The 13,693-nt window shown below is 42.6% G+C and overlaps 1 protein-coding gene across 1 annotated transcript in view; it reads left to right on the forward strand.

The window, feature by feature from the left end:
* The first annotated feature begins 4,056 nt into the window (after positions 1-4,056).
* Positions 4,057-13,693, forward strand: part of Churc1 (churchill domain containing 1) — a 14,487-nt gene continuing 4,850 nt past the window's right edge. Inside the window, exons 1-3 of the mRNA XM_031357676.1 lie at positions 4,057-4,183; positions 9,660-9,795; positions 11,622-11,692. Coding sequence (XP_031213536.1) covers positions 4,145-4,183; positions 9,660-9,795; positions 11,622-11,692 — 246 coding nt within the window. The 5' untranslated portion in view covers positions 4,057-4,144. The remainder of the gene's footprint in view (positions 4,184-9,659; positions 9,796-11,621; positions 11,693-13,693) is intronic.

Here is a 13,693-nt window from a genome sequence, read left to right on the forward strand (position 1 = left end):
TATATATATATATATATATATATATATATATATATATATACAGATGGCTGTGAGCTACCATGTGGTTGCTGGGAGTTGAACTCGGAACCTCTGGAAGAGCAGTCAGTGCTCTTAACCACTGAGCCATCTCTCCAGCCCAGGCAGGCAGATTTCTGAGTTCGAGGCCAGCCTGGTCTACAGAATGTGTTCCAGGACAGACAGGACTACACAGAGAAACCCTGTCTGGAAAAAAACAAAAGAAAACAAAACAAAAGAATTTTTGTAGGGCTGGTGAGATGGTTCAGCAGGTAAGAGCACCGACTACTCTTCTGAAGGTTCTGAGTTCAAATCCCACAACCACATGGTGGCTCACAACTACCTGTAATGACATCTGACTCCCTTTTCTGGTGCGTCTGAAGACAACTACAATGTACTTATTTATAATAATAAATAAATCTTTGGGTCACAGCTAGCAGGACTGAGCAAGTCGGGTCTACTAGAGTGAGCAGGGCCGACTGGAGCCAGCAGGGTTGACTAGAGCAAGCAGAGGTCCTAAAAGTCAAATTCTTAACAACCAGATGGGGGCTCACAACTACCTGTACAGCTACAGTGTGTGTTCATATACATAAAAATAAATAAATAAATCTTAAAAAAAATAATAAAATAAAGAATTTTTGTCATCCCTATTCAGCAGGAAGAAATTGAGGCGAGATGTCATCCTGATCCCTTGGGTTTGGGTGTCTGATTATGGTTATTTTACAAATTATAGATAGGCTGTCATTTTAAGAGATAACTTGAAAATGTTCATAATTTTGAACAGAAAGGAAATAAATGGGATGAATTAAAATTTATTTTTAAGCAAACCACTATATAGCCACAATCTTATATTGGTAGAAATCTTTATAATTGATACAAATTGAAGTTATAATTTTTCATTGGTACAGACTATATAGATTAATGCAGATTTAAAGTTTTCATTAGTATGAATTTCTTATATCAATACAAAATTTGAAATTAATATTGTTACTCTTAGATAGGCATTATGTCTACACAACTCATTTAAGGATACAAGGCTTAGACCCAGTCCTTCTAATAACTGTTATTACAAACTGTTTAGGATGATTAAGTACCACAAGTTAAGGGCCAGGTAATAAATCATGGTTATATTAGATTCTGATCTAACCATATTAAGGTACTTTCTACATTATTCAAATAGAAATATCTAAAAGTAGTCAAGGTTTAACAACTCAGATAGATAGTCTTCAAAAACATCAGAAATCTCAGAATATGACATTTAATATTAGTTCATTATTAAAGATCATTTGACTAGAGATATGTCTGCTCCCAACAGCATTCCCTTCTTGTTTCAAAGATGAAACTGAGCATCAAAATCTCCATATGGGGTTGCTCCAATTATGGCAAAATAGCCATGGGACAAAAATTACCTTATTCATCTACACACAAAAAATACTGCTCAAGAAAGGACACACGATGCAGGACAGTTGACAGTTTAACTCTGCCAAGACAGAGTAAACAAATCCTTCATAGTTCCTGCTTCACTTAAGGTCTGTCAGATGGTTCTGGGCCAGAAGGCTAAAGACAGATGCTCTGGCATTTTGAGTAATAAGGGACTGTTTAAGTAGTCAGCTGTCTCTACAATTTGTTTCTAAGTTTTGTAAGCTATGTTTCTGTGCTTCTTATATATTCAGGTAATATTTAATTTGTTCTCTGATTTCTGATGGGGTTGAAGAGTAGTTATAGTCTCATAATAAAACTTAAGTTGTTTAGCCTTGAGGAAGATAATATAGAAAAGATGTTTTTCAGATGATAACAGAAGTTAAAGTCAGAACGTATTTCAGGTATAGAATTTTAAACTCAGGATAAATAGTAGAGAGTACTTTATCTAATTGGTAAATATGGAGTAGATATTAACTGCATTCATACTTTGTATTTTCATAATTTTTATGATTATGCTCAACTTATCTCTGAGAGAAGAGCCTTTTTAAAATTTGGACAGAAAGAGTGAGATGTTGGGAATTGGTTCTAGTGCTTTCTTATTTTGGTTCCCAAAAGCCACACTTCCAGACCTGAGGGTCTCTGCCCCCAACTGGCTTCGACTGGTAATAAAGAATTGCTGTACAGCCAATGTGTGTGCAGGGAGACAGGGCAGGACTTTTAGATTGCTCGGGCAAGGAACCAGGGGAGAGAGGAGGAGGAGAATCGCCATGACTCTGAGGAGAGGGATCAGATTTAAGAGCTTCAGGGGGAAAAAAAATCATCCAGCAATATAAGTGGAAAGGGAAAGCGGCCCTGGTGGGGGTTGGGGGAGGCTGCCAAGAAGTTTGCATTTTGCATTTGTGTGTTAAGCCAGAAATACTGGAGGGAAATGTGTGCTAGCCATGGGGAGGTTTAGAAGTCATCAGCCACTGAGCTAGTCAATAAATCTGACAACAAATGCTGCAAAGGATGTGGAGAGAAAGACAGTGTTATTCATTGTTGGTGGGAGTGCAAATTAATACAGCCATTGTAGAAATCAGTTTGGAGACTTCTCAAAAAATTAAAACTAGAGTTACCATATGACCTTGTTATTCCACTCCTGGGCATTTACCCAGAACACAAAGGGATATTTACACCCCTGTGTTTATTCCTGATTTATTCACTCTGGCAAGGAATTAAGATCAACCTAGCTGTCCATCAACTGATGAAAGAAAGATGAAAAATCTCTCTATATAAAAAATAGAGCTGGGCAGTGGTGCACATGACTTTAGTCTCAATACTCGGGAGGCAGAGGCAGGCCGAACTCTGTGCATTTGAGGCCAGCCTGTTCTATAGAGTGAGCTCCAGGACAACCAGGGCTACACAGGAAAGAAAAGAAAGAAGAAAAGAAAAAAAGGAATACTGTTCAGTTCTAAAGAAAAAAATGAAATCACAAAATTTGTAGGAAAATGAGTGGACTTAGAATATTAAGCAAGGTAATACAACCTCGGGAAGGAAAAAAATGCAGTTCTCCATGATATGCAAAACGTAGTTGTTAGCATTCTGTTTAAGCTTCATCCCACAGTTATCTGGCAACAGCCAGGTATGCTTGACTCGCTATAAAAGGGGCTGCTTGCCCCCTTCTTCGCTCTCTTGCTCCCGCCTTCCTACCCCGTTCTGTCCTCTTGACCCTTCCCCACTCTCTCTCCACGTGCTCATGGCTGGCCTCTACTCCTCTTCTTCCCAGAACTCACATGGCCGCTCACAAATATCTGTAACTCCAAGATCTGACACTTTCACATAAACACACAGGCAGGCAAATTGGGTCCTCTGGAAGAACATTCACTGCTCCTAAAGGACATCTCTCCAGCTGATCCAACCCAATATCTTGACAACTATCCCCTATGTTTTCTTCTGGAAGTTTCAGTGTTTCCTGTGTTAGATAATGGGTTTTGATCCATTTTGAATTGATTTTTGTACAAGGTGGATGATAAGAATCTAATTTAAATAATTTAGTAGGTTCTCGACAGTGCTCTAAGCTTCTCTTCTCAAACACCTGCTTACTCCCTCCCTGAAGTCTGATCTCTTCTTTGTTAAAATGCTATTTAAACTGGCATTTCAGGGTTTTGACTCTGGTGTAAGTGGAAGCAAGAAGAAACAATTCCCCTTTTTTGCTGTACTGTAATTCGCCTTTTTTAAAAATCAGATTTCAAGAAGGTGCCTACTAGAAGTTCTCTCAGGCTCAAAGCTTCCTCTTTCCAACACATCTTTTTTTTTTTTTTAAAGATTTATTTTATTTATATGAGTACACTGTAGCTGTCCTCAGACACACCCGAAGTGGACATCGGATCCCATTACAGATGATTGTGAGCCACCATGTGGTTGCTGGGAATTGAACTTAGGACCTCTGGAAGAGCAGTCAGTGTTCTTAACCGCTGAGCCATCTCTCCAGCCCCCGACACATCTTCGAGTCCTCAGATCTTTTCAATATCTGAAGATTTTTGAGTCCAGTCCTTGGTGCACCCTCGTTGACAGGAGGCCGCAGTGCGTCCCGCCTAACAACCGTTGCTATGGGCGGAGACTTCTAGCTAGCGGTGGAATCCTTAGAACGCGTGCGGCAATCGAAATCTCGGCTCTCGCGAGGTTTCGTCTTCAGTCGCTGGGGACGTTCTCCGTAAACTGCGTGACGATGTGTGGGGACTGTGTGGAGAAGGAGTACCCCAATCGGGTGAGCAAGTGGGCGCGGAGAGCCTCCTGCAGGCTCGGTGCTCGACCGATATTCCTAGACAGGCCAGGACCCACTCTGCAGTCTTGTCACTCCAGGGTCCCTGCTTACTGGCGGCAGGTCCCCTCCCTGGTGGTTGACGTCAGCGGTCCTTCCGGTTTTGTTGCTGGGGACAACGGGGAACCCTCAAGATTACCTCCCCACCCAAGTTGACAGGAGCTTCTCAGGACCTACCTACTGCAGTCCCGGCTTCATCCTCCAGCTCGACTTGATGAAATTCTTTTACCTAATTGTGTCGCTGGGTGAACGTCTGAGGTCATTTTAGAATCCACTTTTTGGAGACTGGTCTTGGGTAGCCCAGGCTGGCTTCAAACTCAGTACGTACCCGAGGAGGATTTCTTTGACTTTGATCTTCCTTCCACATACCTCTTGAATGCTGGCATTACAAGCGTGCGCCACTGGGCTCCATTTATAAAATGTTAGGGATAGAACCGAGAGCTTGTTGCGTGGTAGGCAAGCTTTCCACCAACGGAGCTACACCCCCAGCCTCGTGTTCTAACCCACGTTTGAACATGGTAGAACTGGTACCCAGAGAAAAACTATCTTAGCACTTGCCCAAGTATGAGAGCCAAGACTAGACTGTGATCCCTCTTTTGCGTCCCGTCAGGTTCTCACTTCCTTGCCCTTTCTCTTCCCCCTTTCCTTCTTGGTATTGAGGGTTGAACCCAGAGTATGTACCTGCCAGCCACCACTCTACCAACAGAACTATACCCCCAGTCCTTATTTTAAGTCTTTGTTCCTCTCAGGCTTAGGGGGTTTTGAGGCTTGACTTATGGTTCTTTTAGGGAATTGTTACTGCACAGTGATATGTGTAGACAGATTGCTTTGCCCATCTGTGAAGGAGTGACTACCAAGGCCCTGGGCTGCTTATAGCCTGCAGTGTTGGGGAGTATAATTGACAGCCTGCTCTTTAAACGGAGTGAAAAGAAAGATTGATTGGGAATGAGGCTGTGGTGTTTTCCATCCAAATAAGGTGGTTTAGAGGAGGAAGAAACTGAAGGAAAATAGCAAGGTGAAGGATCCTTGCATTGGTTGGAAGGTAAAACATCTTCATAGTTCTTTCTTTTAATATTTTGTGAGTGATAGGGTGGGTGCTGGGGGGTTGCCACAGGCTTTTAATTGAGATAGGGTTTCTCTGTGTAGCCCAGGCTGTTCTGGAACACACTCTGTAGACCAGGCTGGCCTCAAACTCAGAAATCCGCCTGCCTCTGCCTCCTAAGCGCTGGGATTAAAGGTGTGCACCACCACCGCCGTACTTGAAATACAACTTCTTATGTGAGTGATGTGTAGGTCTTGAGATTGTTATGTTAGATGAATTTTCATTATGGTACAACCACTTTGATTTATAAAATAATTACCATCCATTATCAAATTTAAATGTCCCCTGGAATGACATAGAAGTACTTTTAGAACAATGCACATGTACATCTCCTGGCAATGTGTATAAGAATGCTTGTAAAGGCACACCGGTGGTGGCACACGGCTTTAATCCCAGCACTTGTTGTGAGGCAGAGGCCAGTGGATTTCTGAGTTTGAGGCCAGCCTGGTCTACAGAGTGAGTTCCAAGACAGCCAGAACTATACAGAGAAATCCAGTCTTGAAAAAAACAAAACAAAACAAAAAGAATGCTTGTAAGATCATTATTTGTAGTAGTAGGCTAGAGCAAACTTGTGTTCATAAATGGGAATGTCATAAAAGTAGGGTTGTGAATGTGAATTAGCTAGAGCATCAGCTCTCCAGTGGAAGTGGTTTTTGCCTCCCAGAGGGCTTGGTAGCATCCAGAGACACTTGATTGTCACAGTGAAGGAGCTCCTTGACCTCAAATGAGTAGAGACCAAGTATTATGCTGCAGTACGTAGGACAACCATCCAAACAAAGGTCTGTGTGCCCCAATGTCAGTAGTGCAGAGGTTAAGGAACCCTCAATTAGAGCAATGGGGGCACTAGAATCAGATACAGCAGTCTGACTTTAGTCTGCAGTATTGGTAAAAGAACACATGAAGTGCAGCTTTAAATCAAGCAAACTAAAATACAGTAAGACTTTCCTGGTTGGTAAAACAAGAAGTTACTCTAAAGACATTGTATTGATGTCTGCTAAACAGAGTATGATCAAGAATGGTCATATAAGGGGCCAGAGAGATTGCTCAGTGATTGGTGCTATTGCAGAGGACCTGGATTCAGTTCCTAGCACCCACATGGCAGCTAGCAACTGTCTATAATTCCAGTTCTGGGAGATCCAACTCTCTGGCCTCCATGAGTACCGGGCAGGCATAGATATACATAAAATAACTATAAATCTTTCAACAACAAAAAGTGGGGGAGAAGCTTCTGGAATGTAGAAGTTTTTTTTTTGTTGTTGTTGTTTTGTTTTTTTGACTTAACTGGTGGTTCTGCTGTTTGCTTATAATTATTCTGCATGTCTCTGCTTTTATTATTTTTGTATATTGTGCTTTAGTTCATGCTTTTCTTTTTAATCTATAAAGTTTTATGAGTCTTAATGATGGTCACTGCACACTGGGAACCATGAGGAAAAGTTTCCTGTGGAGGTTATTAACAGGGTTATTAGGGGCTAGAGAGATGGCTCAGAAGTCAATGGCATTTAATGCTGCAGCAGAGAATCCAAGTTCCGTTCCCACCACTCACATCAGGCTGCTCACAGCAGCCTTAGCGCTGGCTCAGGAGCTCCAGTACTGTCCTCTGGCTTCCACAGGCACTGTATTCATTACTCTTTTTTTTTTTTTTTTTTTGAGACAGGGTTTCTCTGTATAGCCCTGGAACTCACTCTGTAGACCAGGCTGGCCTCAAACTCAGAAATCCACCTGCCTCTGCCTCCCACATGCTGGGATTAAACTCTGTGCGCCACCACTGCCGGGCACATTCGTTACTCTTACACAGAGACAAAGACACAGACCTGGTTTTTTATCTTTAAAGAAGAAAGAGAGTCAGTTCATTCTTTTCTTCCCCTGCCCCCAGAAGTAGCAAGAGAACTTTATTCACATGGTGGCTCACAACCATCCATAATGAGATCTGACGCCCTCTTCTGGTGTGTCTGAAGACAGATACAATGTACTTACATATACATAATAAATAAATCCTTGGACCAGAGCAAGTAGGGTTGGAGTAAGCATAGCTAGAGTGAGCAGAGGTCCTGAATTCAGTTCCCAGCAACCACATGATGGCTTAAAACTATCTGTACAGCTACAGTGTATTATTATACTTAAGATAAATAAATTAAAAAAAAAAAGAACAGGGGCTGGAGAGATGGCTCAGCAGTTAAGAGCACTGGCTGTTCTTTCAGAGGTCCTGAGTTCAGTTCCCAGCAACCACATGGTGGCTCACAACCATCTGTAATGGGATCTGATGCCCTCTTCTGGTGTGTCTGAGGACAGCTACAGTGTACTCATATACGTTAAATAAATAATTTTTTTTTTAAAAAAAGAACAATCTGAAAACAGTAGGCTAACATTCCAGTGGAAAACGAGCACATTAACATTCTATCCAGGGGAGGGAAGAGGGGAGGGGAGGAAGGAGGAGGGAGGGGAGGAAGGAGGGAGAGAGGGGCAGAAATGAATGGAATAGGGAATAGAAAAACCAGAGAGAAATCTCTCCTCTGAGCTACTGCCCAGCCTTCCATGTCTCCCTCCACTCCCTGTCCCTGTCAAAGATAGGGTCTCATGTGTCTATCTCAGGCTGGCTTTGAACTCACTGTGGAGCCAAGGATGCCGCTCTGTCTGATCCTTAGGCTGAGTACTAGAATTACAGCACAGACCACCACACCCCATTATGTAGTACTGGCTATTGAGTCCAGGGCTTCATGGAAGTGTTCCTCCAGTCAAGCTAAACCACTGGCCTCCTCATCCCTCTGTTTTTAATTGCAAATATTCCCTGACAGAACATACATAGTAGCAGACATAAAGCTTATAGCTACATTGACATGTATGATCTGAAATAATAATAATGTTTTGTGCTAGCCAGGCGGTGGTGGTGCACGCCTTTAATCCCAGCACTTGGGAGGCAGAGGCAGGTGGATTTCTGAGTTCGAGGCCAGCCTGGTCTACAGAGTGAATTCCAGGACAGCCAGGGCTACACAGAGAAACCCTGTCTCGGGGGGAAAAATGTTTTATGTTGTACTCCTTGTAGTTTCAGGTTTTTTCAGACTTGTAAACTTTTTGTTTGGTTGATTGGTTTTGGTTTTTGAAGGCAGGATTTTTCTTTGCAGTCCTGATTGTCCTGTAACTCACTCTGTAGACCAGGCTGCCCTCAGACTCAGAGATCTGCCCCTTTGCCTCTCGAGTGCTGGGATTAAAGGCATGTACCGCCATGCCTGGCCCTCAAATTTGTAAGATTTTTTTTTTTTTTTCCGAGACAAGGTTTCTCTGGGTAGTCCTGGCTATCCTGGTACTCACTCTGTAGACCAGGCTGGCCTCGAACTCAGAAATCCGCCTGCCTCTGCCTCCCAAGTGCTAGAATTAAAGATGTGCGCCACCACCGCCCGGCCAAATTTGTAAGATTTTATACTATACTACCAAACTAATAATCTTTACTGTCTAATTTTCCCTACACGTGACCTGTGGCACATGCCCACTGCCCCATCTCCATAATAAAATACATATTTTTTAAAATAAAGGTATTCAGTGTTTCTTGGAATTGGATTGGAAAAATCTGTAAAGCAGCTTTCATGTTAACAGAGTCTTTAGCAATGATTTCTCTTTAAGCAGGAATGTTTAGTTTCTCCATGCCAAAGCGAATACTCTGCTCCTTGGCCACGCCTGTGTTAGTCTGAGCAGTTGACGCCTTTACCCTTCTCTGCCTCCGCCACACACACTCCTAAAGGCTGACATCTGTAGACATTGGCTGGTTTGTGTGTGGTGTTAACAAAGGCGTGAGAAGAAGCCCTTCCAACAGTGTGTACACTTACCTTTAGTAGTGACTTATTTGTTTCTTTTCTTTTCTTTTTTTTTTTTGGTTATTTGTTTCTATTTCGATTGACTTAATTCTAGTTTTTTGGCCTATCATTTAAAAATACTTCTAAAACTTTCTGACTTACTTTTTGTATCGAATATTGTTTTTTTCCTGTTGTTTATAAGTATTTGGACTTACTTCTCTTAAATTTGCTTGCTCTGTGATACAGGGATTGCAACCAAGGCTTCACAGACGCTGGGCAAATGCTCTACCACTAAGCCATATCTCCAGCCCTAGGCCTCCCTGGCAAACGCTTGTAGTCCTTAGAAATTCATGGGCTTAACATGTGCATCAGATATCCTTATAAGTAGTAATTCTGTAGGAAAGCTAGTTGCTTTAAAAAGTGCTTTGAGCAGGTGTGTTCTGGCTGCATCTCTGGCCTGTACAGACTTTGAGCCATTCGGTCAGTTTCACCAATGGTTTCAAAGCATAAGAGAATTGCTGTTTTCATACTGTAGGGGAATACCTGTCTGGAGAATGGATCATTCTTACTGAACTTCGCAGGCTGCGCCGTGTGCAGTAAGCGGGACTTTATGCTGATCACAAATAGATCCCTGAAAGAGGAAGATGGAGAAGAAATAGTTACTTATGACCGTAAGTAGAGTTGGTTTTGAAATACAGATCCGTTAGCAGGCATTATCTTTCAGAAGTTGGTGTATTGTATGGGTGTTCCAAGGGCACGTTCATTGTTGTGTTACAGTGCATAGTTACTGGTAAGTCACTGGGAGGAAAATACAGTTAGGACCTCTTTTTTGAGGTAAGATCTCATTTTGTAGCTCAGGCTAGCCCAGAACTCATTCTATGGCCCAGGCTTCCTGGAACTCATGGCTGACCTGCCTCAGCTTCCCAAGTACTAGAATTAAAGGCCTGAGCCATTACTACTAGCCTTGGATTCATGTTTTTTTAATGGAATAGGGTCCTCCAGTAGGCTAAAGGTCAGGACCAGCCTAGTGGGGTGTTTGACCCCTGCTAACCCAGCACTCAGGTGGTGGAAGGAGGAGCATCAGAAGTCCAAAGGCAAGCAGGGCTGAAGAGAGAGGGAGAATGTTACAGTGTAGCACCATTTTCCTGGTATAAATGACCCTGGTGTGCTTTGGCATTTCCTGCTTTGCTTCTGTGTTTTTACCTGCTCTGGCCTCCTGTCCCACTGTCCGTCCATCTGTTGCTTTCTTCTCTTGCTTTTATCACTGGACCTTCCCATCCTCAACCCTAAAGAAAAATATGCAGAGAAAGTAAATGCGCTTTGAGAACAGTGCTAAGAAGTTCTTTGTATAAATGTGTGCATTATGTGTACATGTCATATGTACATGTTATGTGTACATGTTAGCACTGAGATGTTGTGACGAATACTTAACTGCTTGCATCTCCTTTTTGTTTTTCTTCTGGTTCTTGGTATGTTCTGAATATGAATAAGGAACAAGTATGCTGATAATAGCTTTAAAGGCAAGTATGAAAAGCATCCAACTCTTAGAATAGACTCAGTTAAAAATACTCCAGAAGGTGTTTGGCATCCCTTTTTAAGCCTGTGTCCCCTTTAAGATGAATTTTTTTCGAGGTAGCAGGGCAGAGTGAGTAAGAGTCACATTCTTAGTTAAACATTCTGGCTCCAAACCTCCTCTCTCTGTAGTCGTCTGTTTACTTAACCACTGTGTGCCTTTGTTTCCTGACAAAGTGGAAATATTATATCTCATTGAATTTGAGATTACAGCAATAGCTAAAAAAATGAATTTAAAGAGTATCCGGCACACAGTAGTTTATCAATTATTTCTTATATTGTTTTTGGTTTTAATAGATCATTTCTTGTTACCTCAAATTCACTTCCATGCCCACAGTTGGTTTTCTTTATCCCTGGTTATAACTGCACATTTGCTGTCGTTTGTTCCTGAGAATAACAGCTTCTGTGTAGCTAGATGGGTCCACACTTTTAAAAGCACACAGTACTAGACTTGGTGGCACAGACCTTTTATCCTAGCTACTTGGTGACAAGCACCTTTACTCAATCTTGCCAGCTTGATCCCAGCTACTCAGGAGACTGAAAGGTCAAGGCCTGCTTGGGCTGCAGGGTAAGTTCAAAGCCAGCCTGGGCAACTTAGTGAGAGCTTGACTTAGAAATGACAAGAAGGTTGAGAATGTAGGTGGGTGGTGGAGTGCGGCTCTAGGATTGGTCCCTCATACTGCAAAAGTAAACATAAGCAGACAGCACCTGCTTGCTGCCTTTCTGTAGGGAGCTCTCAGTGGGAACGAATGTGTGCACAGTGAGCCGCTCAGATCCTAGTTATGTAAAGTTGTGATAGAATCTGGATTTCTTGTGTTAAATGTGACAGAGTTAAAATTCCTTTTAAGTACTACATGCTGAGAATAGAAATTTCATTGTTTTAACAAACCTCTCCAGACTTCATTATGTGTCTTTGTTTTGGCAGATCTATGTAAGAATTGTCATCATGTAGTAGCCAGACATGAGTATACATTCAGCATCATGGATGAATTCCAGGTAAATGTGTGTATGGGTTTTGTTGAGGAGGGACAAAGGCTAAAAGTACTCTTGAGCATCTACACATCATTTTTGTAATGAAGTGCTAGCAATTATTACTGGAGCCCACCCGGCTTTCCCTGTGCGTGCTGGGAAACTTTAAAGGTGGGTGGGTCTGTGCATCTTCACAGGAATCACAAATCAACATGTGTGCTTTACAGTGACATTCCAGTCCTGTTGTTTTATTTAATTAACCCATTATGGGTTCTCAAGAGAAAAAAGACTTAAGATTTGTGTTTGTGTGTGTGTGTGTGTGTGTGTGTGTGTGTATTGTACCATGTAAGGTGCCCCCATAGAACAGAAGAAGAAGTTACAGAACTGGAGTAACAGATGGCTGTGAGCCACCTTGTGGGTGGTAGGAACTGAACCTGGGTCTTTGCAAGAGCAGCAGGTGTTCTTCACTGCTGAGCCTTCTCTAGTGTGCCATTACAGGTTTTTATGAGATGACTACTGTGGTACCTTTTCTCCAAGTGCTGTGGGAATTACACACTTGGCTTACTTCAAGTGTTGGCTACTGGGTAGTACCAACAGTAGCAGCACACACTTATAATCCCAGCACTGGGGAGCCAGAGGCAGGCCTATCTCTGAGTCAAGGCCAGCCTGGTCTACAGAGTGTATTCCATGTGTTGTCCAATTCTCTTGGTGGGTATGAGACTGAAAAGGAGGCTGTTTTTGTTTGCTCTTGTTAGTGTATGGATTCGAGCAACTCTTTGGTTTCAAGTCTAGTAAGTTGTTGGGTTTTTTTTTCTAATTTGTTAGGCTAAACTTCAAGATGGCTGTGTCAAGGTTGGGGGTTAAAAGCAGAGCCACTGGAGAAAAAGGATTTGTTTTATTTTCTTGCAGTCAGGAGAGCATGTGAAGAACTCTGGTCTCTGGTGTAGCCCCGTGGTTGTTGAACATTCACAGGTCTGATGGTCAGGAAGAAAAACTGGAGAGCAGTAGGCCCAGCTCTGGACACTGGGACCCAGGGCTCTCTCATGGTGCTTGTTCTCAAGCTTTCAGACTGACTTTGTGTGGTCTTCCTATTTATCTGAAAGATAAGAATATCAGTTTAAGCCAGGCAGTGGTGGCGCATGCCTTTAATCCCAGCACTTGGGAGGCAGAGGCAGGCAGATCTCAGAGTCTGAGGGCAGCCTGGTCTACAGAGTGAGTTCCAGGACAGCCAGGGCTACACAGAGAAACCCTGTCTCGAAAAACCAAAAAAAAAAAAAAAAAAAAAAAAAAAAAAAAGAATATCAGCTTAGAACTTTCCACAGTCAAGGGAATGTTTATCAAGTCATTCAAATGTGGATAGTATTTACTTAGGAAGATATAAAAGTCAGTTGGTTGCAGTATTTTTAAGTTTTTACTTATTTTTATTTTTTTGAGATTTTATTTGATTTTACTTTCGTGTGTGTGGGTGGGTGTTTTGCCTGTGTGTGTATCTATGTACCATGTGCATGCAGTGCCTACAGAGGCCCCAAGAAGGTGTCTGGGGGTTACAATTGCGAGCCACCAATGGCTGCTGGAAATTGGACCCAGGTCCTCTGGAAGAGCAGCCAGTGCTCTTAATCACTGTACCATCTCTCCAGCCCCTAAGTTATGTGTATGATTATTTTGCCTGCAGTATATTGTCTACCACATTTGTGCCTGGTACCCTTGAAGGCCAGAAGAGGGCACTAGATCCCCTGGATCCATAGGGAATTTGGAGCCACACATGGCATGAGCTGGCTAGCATGTGGGTGCTGGATACTAAACCTAGGTCTCCTACAAGAGCAGTAGGAACAGCGAGTGAGAGACCTTAACTGCTGAGCCATCTCTAGTCCCGCATTCATAGTTTAAGTGGAAAATAGGAACATAGTCACATGTGTCAGACTGTGATTGAAGAGACCCAGATTCGGGCCTCTATCAGGCTGAGGCCGTGCACTGAAGGACGACGAGACCAGGCGTTCGGATGCAAGAGCAAAGAGGCTTTTATTTAGG

Source organism: Mastomys coucha, unplaced genomic scaffold (assembly GCF_008632895.1).
Source record: "Mastomys coucha isolate ucsf_1 unplaced genomic scaffold, UCSF_Mcou_1 pScaffold6, whole genome shotgun sequence".
Taxonomy (NCBI): Eukaryota; Metazoa; Chordata; class Mammalia; order Rodentia; family Muridae; genus Mastomys; species Mastomys coucha.